Source organism: Notamacropus eugenii, chromosome 1 (assembly GCF_028372415.1).
Source record: "Notamacropus eugenii isolate mMacEug1 chromosome 1, mMacEug1.pri_v2, whole genome shotgun sequence".
In the NCBI taxonomy this organism is placed as follows: Eukaryota; Metazoa; Chordata; class Mammalia; order Diprotodontia; family Macropodidae; genus Notamacropus; species Notamacropus eugenii.
The window spans coordinates 301222052-301235355 of NC_092872.1; the positions used below are offsets into that span (position 1 = coordinate 301222052).

The following is a 13304-nucleotide window of genomic DNA, read 5'->3' on the forward strand; positions in this document are numbered from 1 at the left end:
GGGGCGGGAGGGAGCAGGCTCTGGTGGGAGGAGAGGTGGGAGGAGAGGGGTTCTCTGGAAGGAGGAAGGACGGTCTAAGTATCCCAGCCCTTCTCTGGGGAGTTATGTGTGATTGGTATATTAATTACTCTATATTTTGAATATAGTTCCATTTTGTGACTTTCTTCAAGTTTATTTGCTCCCGTTCTATCATGCATATAAACTGATTTATTTGCTAGCCATGAGCACTTTTATTTGTGTACATGCTAAAGTTTACATCTTGTTATCCGTAGCTCTACTAATGGTGTCATTGCTTTACTGTCAGGTATATTTTGCTCGTGTCTTCAGTGGATGATGTGTACGGCACGGATGCTTCCCCATCTGTGTGTGTGCTGGGGTGTGTGTGTGTGCTTAGAGCTGTGTTACATGTGCTGTGTATGCATTCTGGAGCAAGGCATGGGGATAGTGTTTTGGGACAGAGTCCACAGCACTCCCCCCGTGTGGTTAGAACCGGATAAAACTGTAACTGGGAAATATTGAAGAAAATGGATAAAAAATAAGGCAGATTAATACTCCATTTTAAAACTGCCAATAAGAGGGCCTCAGGGCTGTGTTCACAGGCCTTTTCTATTTGGGTTTGACACCAGTGGGGAGCGCGGAGTGAAGAGCCCGCCGGCCTGCTACCCCGTATTGATGCTGATTTAAGCTGTGGCGGGAACAAGGAAGGAACCGTCTTTAATAAAATGCTTGGCAGTGGCACTGTCTCCTGCGCTCCCCAGGACACTCTGGCGAACCTGGGAGATTGGGCGACAAGGGATCGTGGACCAGGGCAGAGATCCCAGGTGGGCAGACGCGGCTCGTTGGCAGGTACGAAGAGGAGTGTCTGTGGTGCGTGTGTTCGTCTGTATGGGTGTCAGGTCAAAGGCATGTATTAAGCACCTACTATCCCAGGCACCTGTGTAGACAGGATATATAAAGAAGCAATGGGAGATGGTCTCAGAGGGAAGGCACTAAGGTTAAGGGCGATCGAGAAAGTCTTCTTGCAGAGGGTGAGATTTTTAGCTAAGACTTAAAAGCCTGGGAAGCCAGGAGACTGAGACGAGGAGGAGGGAAAGGGGGTGGGGGACAGGAAAATGCCCGGAGGTGGGAGATGGAGGGCATTCTTCGAAGAACTGGTAAGTGGGCGCCAGTCACTGGATCTCCGAGTTTTGGAGAGAATAAAGTGTAAAGTGCGAGGGGCCAGGCTATAAAGGACCCTAAAAGCCAAGCGGAGAAGCTGAGGTCGGATCCTGGAGGTGATTGAAGGGCGTGCCCATTGTGGACGGGTAGGGGTGGGGGCGCGCTCTCAGGTCGGGGGGTGGGGGCTGGCTCGCAGCTGCCACTCGGCGGGCGGGCGGCCGGGGGTTCCGAGGTTAACGCTTCGCCTGGGTCCCGGCGCTCCCCGTGGCCTGGATGCCCTGCGTCCGGACCCTCCTCTGTCTCCTAGGCGCCCTGGGCGCCTGTAGCGCCGTCGCCTTCCTTGGCTACTGCGTTTACTTCGACAAGAAGCGGAGGGGCGATCCTGGGTTCAAGCGTCGTTTGCGGGACAGTGAGTGCGTCCCTCGCGCTGGCGCCGGGATGGGAGCGGTGGCTTGGCTGGAGGGTGGTCCCTGCTCAGGGCCCTCGAGACCCCCGTTTTTTGTTTTGTTTTGCTTTTTCTGATCTCCAGGTTTCCCCTCCCACGTCAAGGCCGGGTCTCCACTCTGTTCAGTGTCCTTGTCCTCCCGAGAGGGGGTCAGACAGAGGGAAGCTACCTGCCCGCCCCCATCGGCTCCCTTGGTGGTGGTGATCCAGCCAAGAGGGTGCTGGCCTGGCATCCTCGTGCAGTGCCAGGCAGGCCCGGGGTGCAGATGCCACCCTGAATTCCCGCAGGAGTCCCCAGGAAGGGGCTGGGGCTGCGCCAGCCGAAGAACTGATAAGTTCAATTATTGAATTGACAGAAAGAAGAGCAGAGGAGCTAAAGGCTAAGGAACGGGGTGTGCAGGTGAAGTGCTTTAAATACACTAGTGTAACTTATAGTGAGTACTATTTCCACTGAAAATAAACATGCTGGTTCGAACCACTGCTTGTCAGGGTGTTATTTTTAGAGAGCGAGTACAGTTTTGCTACCGGGAAATTGGAGTAAGGGAGAAATTAATAGAGTAAGCACTGGAAAAAACGGGTGTTTCTTTTAATTTGACCGATAGACAACGCCACTTAAATGCCAGGAGCTCTCAACCCTTTTGTGTGTGTGTGTCCTAGATGCCTGGGACAGACTGGGGAAGCCTATGGACTCCCTTCTCAGAATAATGTTTTTAAATGTATAGAATGCATGGGATTTCAAAGGAAACGAATTATGTTGAAAATTATCAAAATGTCTGGGAAAAAAGGCCACTGACTCCAGGCTGTGAACCCTTAATCCTCCGTTTAGGAGGGGGATGCCACAGGAAAAATGAAAAAAACCAAACAAACCAGGATCATCTAATGGAACGTGCTAATGTGAGGGAAACTAACAAAATGGTGAAAGAATTCAAGAGAGAAATGCTTACGTTGATTCAGATTAGAGAAGAAGCTGCACTTCAGCGAGATCCTGCAGGATTTTGGCGAGTATAGGCAAAGGGGAAGAGCATTTCAGGTGTAGGGTGTGGCATGAGCAGAGAGGCAGGGCTGGGAAAGTGTGAGGCATGTTTTGGGAATGACAAGTGGAACAGCTTGGCTAGAGTGCTGGTTTAGATTAGGGAACAAGAGGGAGAGTCCAGATGGTGGAGGTCCTTATTTGTAGGGCTGTAGAGTTTGAATGGGATTTGGAGGGCATGCAGGAACTGCTGAGAGACATGGAAAAGTCAGGAGAACTTAATAGTTTGTAGTTAAGATGGCTTTGGTTTTAGACATTAAGTATGAAGTTATGACCTACAAATACCTATTATTTGTTAAAGTAGAGGATCATAGATTTAAAGGAAGGGACCTTAGGTCATCATTTTACAGATGAAGAAAATGAGCCCACAGAAATAAAGTGACTTGCCCAAAGTTACATAGGTAACCAGCTTCTGTGACTCTAAATTTAACCTTTTTCCTCATTTCATCATCATTGACATATATGTGGTACTTTCAAGTTTGTGAAGTCCTTTACATATATAATTTCATCAGAGTACAAAAGAAAAGAGAAGAGGGCCAAAGACATATGCCTGGTCAAGGCACATATCTTAGAGGCAGGAAATAGAGACGAGAGGTAGGACCAAAACCAGGACGGTGTACTGTATTATCATGAAATCTAAAGGATGAGAATATTCAGATAGAAAAAGGAATCAGAGGCATGGAATGCTAGAGAAGTCAAGAAGGATGACGTCTGAGAAAAGGCCATGAATTTAGTAATAAGGTTATTCACGAATACATGATCAGTGGAGTAGAATCTAGATGGCAGGAGATTAAGCAGGACAGACTACCATGAGGAAGCTAATTGCAAATTGATGACAAAAGAGTTGCAAAAAGCTTGTCTTTCATCCCTCCCCTTCAGTACAAGCCACACACATTTAGAATATATAATAGAAGGGGTTTTAAGGCTCATCTCATAAAATGCATGGAGTATGTTATGGGGTTTGGGATGATTCAAGAGGTAATTATTCTGGCCATCACACCTTCAATTCTTTTTACTCTTTGAGAGTTAAGGCAATCCAGTTAAATACAAGGAGGGGTGAAAGTGCTGGAATTACTATCAGGAGGTTAAAAAAAAAAGAAAGTGACAGGAGAAGTGGGAAGAGCCTAAATATATCTCAACTACTTCAAAATTGGTTTTAAGGCTAGCCATAGTAAGAGATGATTTTGCTTGGCATACTTAGGCATGTCCTTAAGTAAAACTGAGATGTAAGGAAACCGTCCCTTCCCCTCCCCTGTCATTCACCCTTTCCTCTCATCTGGCTGATAAGGCACTTTGTCCAAACCACAGGTAACCTATTCACTGTCCTATCCTTTGTGTCGGCTGTTAAGATCATAGAGCTCCAAGGGATCTTAGGGATTATATTGGTCTTCTCATTTTACAAGAGAGGAAAATGAGGTCCAGATGAAGCCTATGAGATTACACAGGTTAGCTGGAGAGCAGGATTCACTTAACTTTACTGATTTGAAGTCTAGTGCTCTTTTCACTACAAAAGTCTGTGTCTCTTGGCTACATTTTAAATGAGTTTCCTGGGGAAAACTTCAACAATCAAAGGACCACAGGATCATAGCTCTAGAGCCGAGAGGCCTTCGCAGGCCATTTAGTCCATCCCATTTAGAAGTGAAGCTGTAATACTGGAATGGCAGGTAATGAGGCAGATATATTTTGGACACTGGATTTCCTACCCTACCTACTTACTCATCAGACTAAACCTATCTGTAGACTGAGGCCCACACATGCTGCCTTGATGTCTTCCTCCTACAGCCAAGTTGATTACTCTCCTACAGCCAATCTCTCTGACCTGTCAATCCCCACCTCAGGCTGGTGTACCTGTCTGAAGTAGAGCTACTACCATCCATTCCCTCTCTCCTCCTCATAAGAATGTTTGTTATCTGACCTTTCATTGCTTTAGTGCTTTTAATTTTAATGCAGTCTCAGTTGTAGTCAAACCTAGTAAGTTGGGCAAAAGAGAGTGAAACTAAAACTATCCTGTTTTTACTAAACTTTAATGTATCATACATTTTTAAATTAGTTGCAACTGAGTACTTGTTTGAAGGTGATTTTAACATTACCATAAAATTATATTGTGATCTTTTAGGTTTAGAAATTTATATAAAATTATTTTTCAAAAGAAATTAAATATTTATCAGTCATTACATGGATTTGACTTGTTACCTTAAAATAACTTGTTACATATTTCATAACATATTTTGTAACTTTTAGGTTAGAGAGTCTTTGAAGAATGAAAAGTTGCAAGAGTTCTTTCTCCAAGAGGTGCAGATGGGAGAACTTTGGTTATCCAGAGGTAAGATTATAATCATTTTTCTGTAAGCAACTACTTTTGAAAGTAGGCATTCAATATATTTTAATCAGTTGAAGGAATAACATTTTACGGTTAGGTGAATTTACTACATAATTTCTGATTTGTGACTTTACTAAAATTAAACTAATATTATCATTCTGTTCAACCAAATTCTGTAACAGTGGGTGCCAAAAATTTATATGGCCAACTTGGAGTTGGTAGAAAACAAGATTAATTATAGTAGTATTTCATTTATCTAGATTGTTAAGGAATGAAGGTTGGCCCAAGGATCTAAAGAGAAAACTTATGCAAAAAGCTATGGAAACCCTTAAAGTATGTAAATATGATCATTTGTTGCTTTTAAAAAGCATCCAGAACACAGAAAGTTATTGTATTGTGCTGTAATAGTGATTTCCTCAAAGGTTGTCTTTAGACTAAGAGGACCTAGACTGCTTTTCAAAATTTTTTTGTCTCCTCCTCTTCCTCATGGATGTCTCATTTCTAAGTTTCCTCATCCCCTTCTATTTGGTGCTTTTAGTTTGTTATGTTCTAGGAACCATAACCACCTGTCAGAATCATGCCTACAGTAAGATTTAAAAGTATTTGAATTAGGGCCTGAAGGTGCTCTCCTCAAGTGCAGTACCCAAGCCTGGTTGCAGGGTCTTCCTGACACCTCTTTTGGCTGCTCGGAGGACTCTGCTTCTGTCCTGTATTTTTCAGATTTGTTCTAGACAAATGAAGCTTCCATATAAGTGATTTCTAGATAAAAATGAGCCATTACTTACCATATATTATCAACTACAAATATACTTGATTTAAAAAAATGCATTGGAGATTTCTCTGTAATCCTGTGGAAGGGTCTGTGATCGCTACATCTCTTTTCTTAAGATTTTAGTCTTCAACAATTCACTGAATCAAAGGTTAAAATAATTTTGATTTTGATTAAACAATTAAAAACATAAAGATTTGTGGCTCTTAAGATAGTACAAGCCCTTAAAAATGACTCCAAGTTAATATTTATGCTGATATTTTAGTTAATTATTGTGGTTTGTTGTTGTCATTTTCAGTCCTGTCCAACTCCTTGTGACCTCATCTGGGGTTTTCTTAACAAAGATACCACCAGAGTGGTTTGCCATTTCCTTCTCCTGCTCATTTTACAGATGAGGAAACTGGGGCAAGCAGGGTTAAATGACTTGCTCAGGGTCACGCAGCTAGTAAGTGTCTAGTCAGATTTGAACTCAGGAAGATGAGTCTTCCTGACTCCAGACCTACCACTCTATCAATTGTGTCATCTAGCTGCTCTGTTGATCAGGTACGAACATAGATTTAGAGCTGAAAGGGACTTAAGGCCAACTAGTATCACCTTCCTCACTTTATAGATGAGGAAACTGTGGCCCAGAGAGATTATATTAATTGCCTTATTCCCTAAGCTAATAAGCAGTACAGCTGAGATCTGAACTCATATCCTCTGTCCCTAAATCTAGCACTTTTGATTTTACCAAGTTAATGGATTTTATGTTGAGTAACTTTAAAAACGGAGTGACTGAATACCTGTTAGAAAAAGAAGAAAAGATTGACCATGAACTGACATAATTTGGTATACAGGATATATGAGTAATGTAAAAAAATCTTTCAAATAATGATTTTCCCATCTATTCTAAAATACATTGGTTGGAGAATCTTAATTATGGTGGGGAGAAAATGCTCAATTGAGAATCTAAGGAAAAATACATAAAAATTGTAGTCAGTGTGGTAATTGAGGAAAAAGTGATGGACTTGGAATTAAACAAAGACCTAGGTCTGAACCTTGCCTGTAATCACTCTAGCTGTGTGATCATGATGAATCCCTTAGGTTCTCAGAGTCAAAGTTTCCTTATTGGTGAAATAGTGCTAACAATGCCTGTAATGCCCAAACCTCAGTGTTATTCTGAGATAAAACTAAGCTTTCACAGTTTCATATTTTACTCCTATTTGATTTATAGTTTAATAACTGTTAACACTGAAAGTAATTTAAAATAATATTGTTCAAACTAAGAGGTGGTTGGGTCATAGAGTCATAGAAAAAATCTTTATAATTTTTGGGGTAGTTATCTCAAATATAACTCCATATTTCTTGATTTTTAAGGTTTTAAAAACATCAGGCTGAGAAATCCTTTCCCAGGGCCTTTTTGACAATTAGGATCATTTAGCAAAGTGATTTGTAAACTGTAAAGTGGTACTTAGATGGGGGTTGTCATAATTTACTCAAGATGTAGATAAGCTTTGGAAATAGGTGAGAGACTTAACTAGGCTACTGCTACTTTGAGATTTCTTCCAGTTTCGTGGAACTTTTGTAATATCCTTCCTCTTTACTCAATTTAAAATTAATTTCCTTTCTCTGTCATCTATAATTAAAACTCTATAGAAGAAACTCAAAAAGGCAAGTAAAACAAAATCTGTAAGATTATGAAAAATGCCTAGGTTGTAGTTCTTTTAACTTTGACTGACTGAATGGGACCACCAGTTTGACCCACTGAAATGAACTAGAACAAAATAAATGGTTTGACTGAATTCTTTCTGTTAATTGGATTGACCAAACTGAACAGTAGTTTTTGGTTTTAGTGGCAATGTTTATCTTTCATCTCCTTTTGAAACACCACATTCAAATATTTGGGCATAATAAATCATACATTAGGACACAATTTTATTCAAGTCCTTATTTTTAAGAGAAAATAATTACAATTTCACCTAAAAAAGACCTAAAAAGCATTTTAATAGAACTACTAAAAATTTCTCAGTTTGGAAATCATAAACCAAGGCAGACCCTAAAAATCTGAACTTATTGATTTAAGAAGAAAAAACGTTCTAGTCAAGTTTGTTGTTTCAAAGGAAGCTAGTTGATTTTTTTTAAAAACACAAATCTTGTTATTTTTCATGTATTCATTCTACATCTTTCATACTATTTCTTTCCTTACAGTGTATTTTTTTTTTTGCAAAATTAAACCAAGAAAAAACACATTATTCTTGCATACAAGTCCAAGGAAATGTCTTATATTTTGAGACTTTGTATGGAGTTTGTATGTTTTAATGGAGTAGGGGTCAGTAAAACCTACATACTGATTAACTATGCCTTACAATGTGTGCTGAGAAGGGATGTAATGGTAGAGAGTGAAAATGGCTGAGCCAGGAATTTAGATAACCTGGGCCTGTTATTAGCTTCCTTGGACAAGTTAATTTACCTTTGTACCTTTAAGTCACCTTCTAGCTCCTTAGTCCTGCAGTTACTCTATACTATTTGAATACTTATTTTTCAATTCCAGTTATGTTTTGTTACAAATGATAATCAATCAATCAGTCAATCAATGAACAACATTTATTAAACGCCGGTAATTCATCAGGCACCATGCTAGGTGCAGAGAATACAAGGAAAAATATGCCGACAGTTCCTGCCCTCGAGGAGCTTCCATTCCATCGGAGGAGAAGACACACACATAAAAGCATATACAAAATAAATACAGGGGACTATTTTTGGAGGCACAGCTGGGGTGAACAGAACCTTAAGTTCTCACATAAATGGTGGTGGCTGAGCTGAGTTTTGAAGCAAACTAGAGATGCTTAGAGGCAGAGTTGGGGAGAAGTGCACAGGGAAAGGATGTGCAAAGGTGCCAGCAGGACATAAAGAGTATTACTGGAATGCACAGAAAGCCAGCATGGCTGGATGGAAGAGTGTGTGAAGGGCAGAAATGTATGAGGCTGGAAAGGCAGATTGAAGCCAAGTAGCAAAGGACTGTAAACACCAAACAGATGAGGCACTGGGGAACTGGAATTCACTGAGTAAGAGACTAACATGGCTAGACTTGTGATTGGCAGCTGTGTGGAAGATGAATTGGAGAAGCAAGATTTGAAGTCTCCTCCAATAGTCTAGGAAACAGGTGATGTGGCCCTGAACTTGACTGGGGACCATGTGAGCAGAAAGATTGGGATGGATGTGACAGATGTGGAGGCAGAACTGAGTGTTATTGGCAACAGGGTAAGGGAAAAAGAGGCAAGGGTGACTGTGAGGTAGTGACCCTGAATGAATTGGAAGGATGGTAATAATGCTTTCCACAGAAACAGGCAAATTTGGAAATGTAGAGGATGCGGGTGGGGGTAATATATTTTGGACATACTGGTTATATGGAGCTCAGGAGATAACTGGACTGGATATATAGATTTGGGAGTCATCTGCATGACTCCCAAGATGATCATTAGACCCATGGGAGCCAATGATGTCACCAAGAATGGCCAGGACCGATAGGAGGGCAAGGTATAGACAGTGATTCAATAAATGAGACTAATCAGACAGGACAGACCCAGAGGAGGTAGTCAACACTGTCAGAGGCTGCCAAGAGATCGAGGAGGAGGTATGAGAAAAGCTTATCAGATTTTGCAATCAAGAAATCATTGGTAACTTTGGACAGAGCAGTTGTCAGCTACAATGTAGCTCTTTGATAACAGGGATTCTTTTATTCTCATCTCTGTATCTCCAACGTTCAGTGCAGTGTCTGTCACATAGCAAGTACTTAATAAATACTGGACAACTCAATTTAGTGATGGCAAAAGTCAGATTGCAGGGGATTGAGAAGTCAGTGAGAGAAGAAATAAAGCATTAAGTACAGACATTTTTTCCCCTAGTATTTTGGTTATGAAGAGGGGAGATTGTTTGAAGGGGACTATAGGGTCAAATGATAGTTTTTTAAGGATGGGAGAGACCCATTTGTGGGCGGAAGGGAAGGAGCCAGTGGATAGGGCGAGATTAAGTCAATGAAACAAATATTAAGAGCTTATATGCTAGGAACTGGGCATACAAACATGAAAACAAAATAATTCTTGCCCTCAACAAACTTATATTCTTTCAGGGGAGACATGTACACATGCAAAATACAGATAATATTAGAGTGGGGGGCACTGGCAGGGCTATGTATGTGTATGTTTATATCAAAAGAAGCTTCATGTAAAAGAGCATGCTTGAGTTGAGTTTTGAGTTGAGTTTTGAATGAAGGTATTCTAAAAGGGAACTTTTTTTTAAAGAAGGAATGCATTCCAGGCACGAGGTGGGTTGGCAGTGCCAAGTCATGGAGATGAAAGGAGTAGCAGCAAGGAGGCCAGTGGGATGACTTCAGAGGACAGGAATGAGAGTAATATAGAGGAAATTTAGAGAGGTAAGGGAGGGCAAGGTTGTGAAGATATTTAAATGCCAAACAAAAGAGTTTTAAAGGCAATAATAAAGAACCAATACAGTTTACTGAGTAGAAGACTGACAAACCAGACCTCTGCTTTAGGAAAATCACTTTAGTAGCCGTGTGGAAGATGGAATGAGGAAAGACTTGAGGCAGAAAGATTTCTTTTGAAGGCCACTCAAGAGACAATGGGAGCTTAAACTAGGTGGATGGCTATGTGATTATAGAGAGGAGTCATATTTAAGAGTTATTGTGGAGGTAGAAATGACAAAATTTAGTGGGGTGAGGGAGAAGGCAGGGAGGAGAAGGAAAGGCATTAAGGGGACAAGAGATGTTGGCCTTTCTGAGGACGATCTCTTCATCAGAGAATGACTGGAGTAAAAGAACAGAATGCAGGATGCTGAGATTCTGAGATGCAGAGTAAGGGACAAGAGGGAACTAAAGCCTGATAGCCTCTATTTTTTCAGGAGGTAGAGGAGAGTTAAGAAGAGATGTAAAACTTTACAGCACCCACTATGGAATGCAGGATGGAGAATCAGTTAAGGAGTTAAGAGGATAGCTAAGCTATACTGAAGGCCCAATTGAAATTCAACATTTCCAGGGGAGCCACTCAGCACAGTGTGTGAACAGTAGCAGAGGGTCAATACTGGGGAGAGAGGAAGATGAATTTCAGCAGGAGTTAAGGGTGAAGACCTCAGAGGATATCAAGAGCCCCACTGAGGGCCAAAAATAGGTTTAGGAGTGAGGGAATATGGAGTTTCAACCAGAGAGAGGACGTTATGATTAAATAATGGAATTTAAGTATTCTTTATAGTGGAATACTAGGGTGAGATCAAGTGTGATTACAGTGGACTGAAGGAGTAGGTAGGTGATGGAAGTTGAGGAGACTGAAGCCCTGGGAGGATAGGATGTTTTAGGGATCATCAGCATGAATGTTAATCTCATTCTTTAATGACCCATTTTTTAGTTCTAGCTATAATTAAGTACAAATGATCATCTTAAAAATCCTATGCTAAAATGGGGGATTGTGGTTTAGAGTCAGGGGACCTGGGTGAAGACACTGGCTCTGATAACATATACTTATTACTTGTGAGCAAAATACTAAGAAGATACTTGCAATTAACTGTGCAAGCTGGTTTCCTTGTCTGCAAAATAAGAAGACTGGACTGTAAAAGGTAGTAGCAGAAAATCCATGATACGAGTTCTGTGGACTGAGACATACCCCACTTAATGATAAAATCAAGTTTTTTTCTTCAGTGTTTTGAACTTATGAACAAATTAACATAGGATGCCAGTTTGATAGTATTTGATAATGGAATCCATTACACATTTCTTATAACCAAGAGGCCAGTTGTGTTTCATCTAAGACATGTCAAGCATATGTATAGTGCTAAGAGAAACCTTACCTTATCCCATTATCCTATGCATGTTCCAAAAGTCTTAAATGAAAACTGGCAGAATTGTAAAGTAGATTACCAAACCCCTCCATTTTTATTAAATAAATTCAGATACAACACTGCAGAGCTAACAATCTTCAAAGCCAAAGGCTGTTAATACTCCCAAACAACTGTGCCTGTTACAGCCCAAGCTGCACCAGCCTTCCTTTTCTGCTTTGAGATTCTAAGTCCAAGTAGGTTTTGTTGTGCAAATTCTCATCTAACACTTTTCCTATTTGATACTATGTGTGATGGGAGTCTTGTCTAACTCTGCTGCATTTGAAAGTGAAAGTTCCCATCTTTAATGACAGATTTTGTCAAGCAGTATTCTAATTAAAGTGTTTAGAGTGCTGGCATTTTGAAGTAAAAGGATTTGATATTCTAAAAGAAAAAGTTTGGAACTTCCATTCAAAACCACCATGCCTTCCTCTGTTTTAGGTGAACACAAAATGGGAGTTGAACATCTCAGCAATGCCATTTTAGTATGTGGGCAGCCACAGAAACTTCTGCAGGTTTTCAAACAAACGCTGCCCCCTATGGTATTTGATATGCTGATGCGCAAACTACCCCTGGTGTGCCAGGTATGTGGAGGTTTCATTCTTTTGGTGAAATCAAGGTGGGAAATAGAAATTTTATATTCATGTTTATGTGTACATTCATGTCCAAGAGCTCTGACGTGCATCTTTTTAAAATTACTTTAGCATCCTAGAGTAATAAATTATTTTGTTGAGAAGTAGTGTAAGTTTGTCAAACTTTTAAGATATCCTTTGTCAAATTTTAGATTTTTTTTTTCACTCCAGGATTTTATTAACAGCTGTGTCTGCTAAGGCTGAATAATGAAGTGACATGGTTCAGCTTCCAAAGGAGGCTTTTAAAAAAGTATATGTAAATTTATCATGGAGATTTCCCTTTCCCCCCTAAGTTACATCATATATGTTTTTTAGAAACACAGAACACTGTTGTTAAGTTTAGACCTAAAGTCTTTCTAAGTACAACTTCTTATTTTGTCTCAAATGGAATTTATCTCAGTAAGATAACTGTTAGCTATAGTTGTCTTTTATTTGCTACCAGATTAAAAATGTTTACAAAAATCTGTTTTGTGAGTCAACTATGACTTTTCATAGATGGTTGTTCATTTTTGCATTTATTTAGCCAACAGACTATTTTAGCTTTGGTTTATTACTTAATTTCATTTGGGCATATTTAGAGAGAAAAACTGGATAATCCACAATGTAAGTGGTGATAAATGAATTGTATATTGACCTAATCAGGCAGGTTTCACTCTCATATTTTGTGTAAAGACCATGGGTTTCACTCTAGAGCATGGCTGTCAGTTGATAACACTTCTTAGTGCTAGTCACAGATGCCATTTTTCCTAGAGGCAGAGGAAGTCTAATGCCTAACCTGGCAGAGGATGGTAGGATGGGGGAGGGAGGGAAAGGAGAATGAAGGAGAGAAAAGGAAAAACTGTGCATTGAAATAATCAGAAAATAACTCTTGTGTATTTATCAGCAATTTGAGGCAGAAATGAATGAACAGGAATGCCTTGAGGATGATCCTGAGTGAAAAAAATCTCAGCTATGTATCCAGTTAAGACTCCAGTCTGGATACTGTGGTAATTCTTAGTATAAACAGCTGCTTGTTGATAAAAATATGAACTTACATGTTGCCACTTACTTTACTTTTGGTAATAAAAATAATTTTTATGTTATACATGA

The 13304-nt window shown here is 40.2% G+C and overlaps 1 protein-coding gene across 2 annotated transcripts; it reads left to right on the top strand.

The window, feature by feature from the left end:
* Positions 1–1355: 1355 nt before the first annotated feature.
* TOMM20L (translocase of outer mitochondrial membrane 20 like) lies at positions 1356–13299 on the top strand. Of its 2 annotated transcripts, XM_072629327.1 has the most exons (5): positions 1356–1567; positions 1959–2002; positions 4874–4955; positions 12025–12167; positions 13099–13299. In XM_072629327.1, exons 1-5 carry the CDS (start codon positions 1432–1434, stop codon positions 13150–13152), a joined length of 459 nt encoding a protein of 152 aa, XP_072485428.1. In that variant the 5' UTR covers positions 1356–1431; the 3' UTR covers positions 13153–13299. The 2 variants fall into 2 exon arrangements, with proteins under 2 accessions (XP_072485428.1, XP_072485427.1); XM_072629326.1 differs by having other exon boundaries at positions 12025–13299.
* Positions 13300–13304: the final 5 nt, after the last annotated feature.

Bases quoted from the DNA above. Each gene is read 5' to 3' on its own strand.
- TOMM20L (XM_072629326.1), top strand. From the start codon at position 1,432: ATGCCCTGCGTCCGGACCCTCCTCTGTCTCCTAGGCGCCCTGGGCGCC. The intron at 1,568-1,958 runs GTGAGTGCGTCC...TTGAATTGACAG, and splicing joins CAAGCGTCGTTTGCGGGACA to AAAGAAGAGCAGAGGAGCTA. The intron at 4,956-12,024 runs GTAAGATTATAA...CCTCTGTTTTAG, and splicing joins AGAACTTTGGTTATCCAGAG to GTGAACACAAAATGGGAGTT.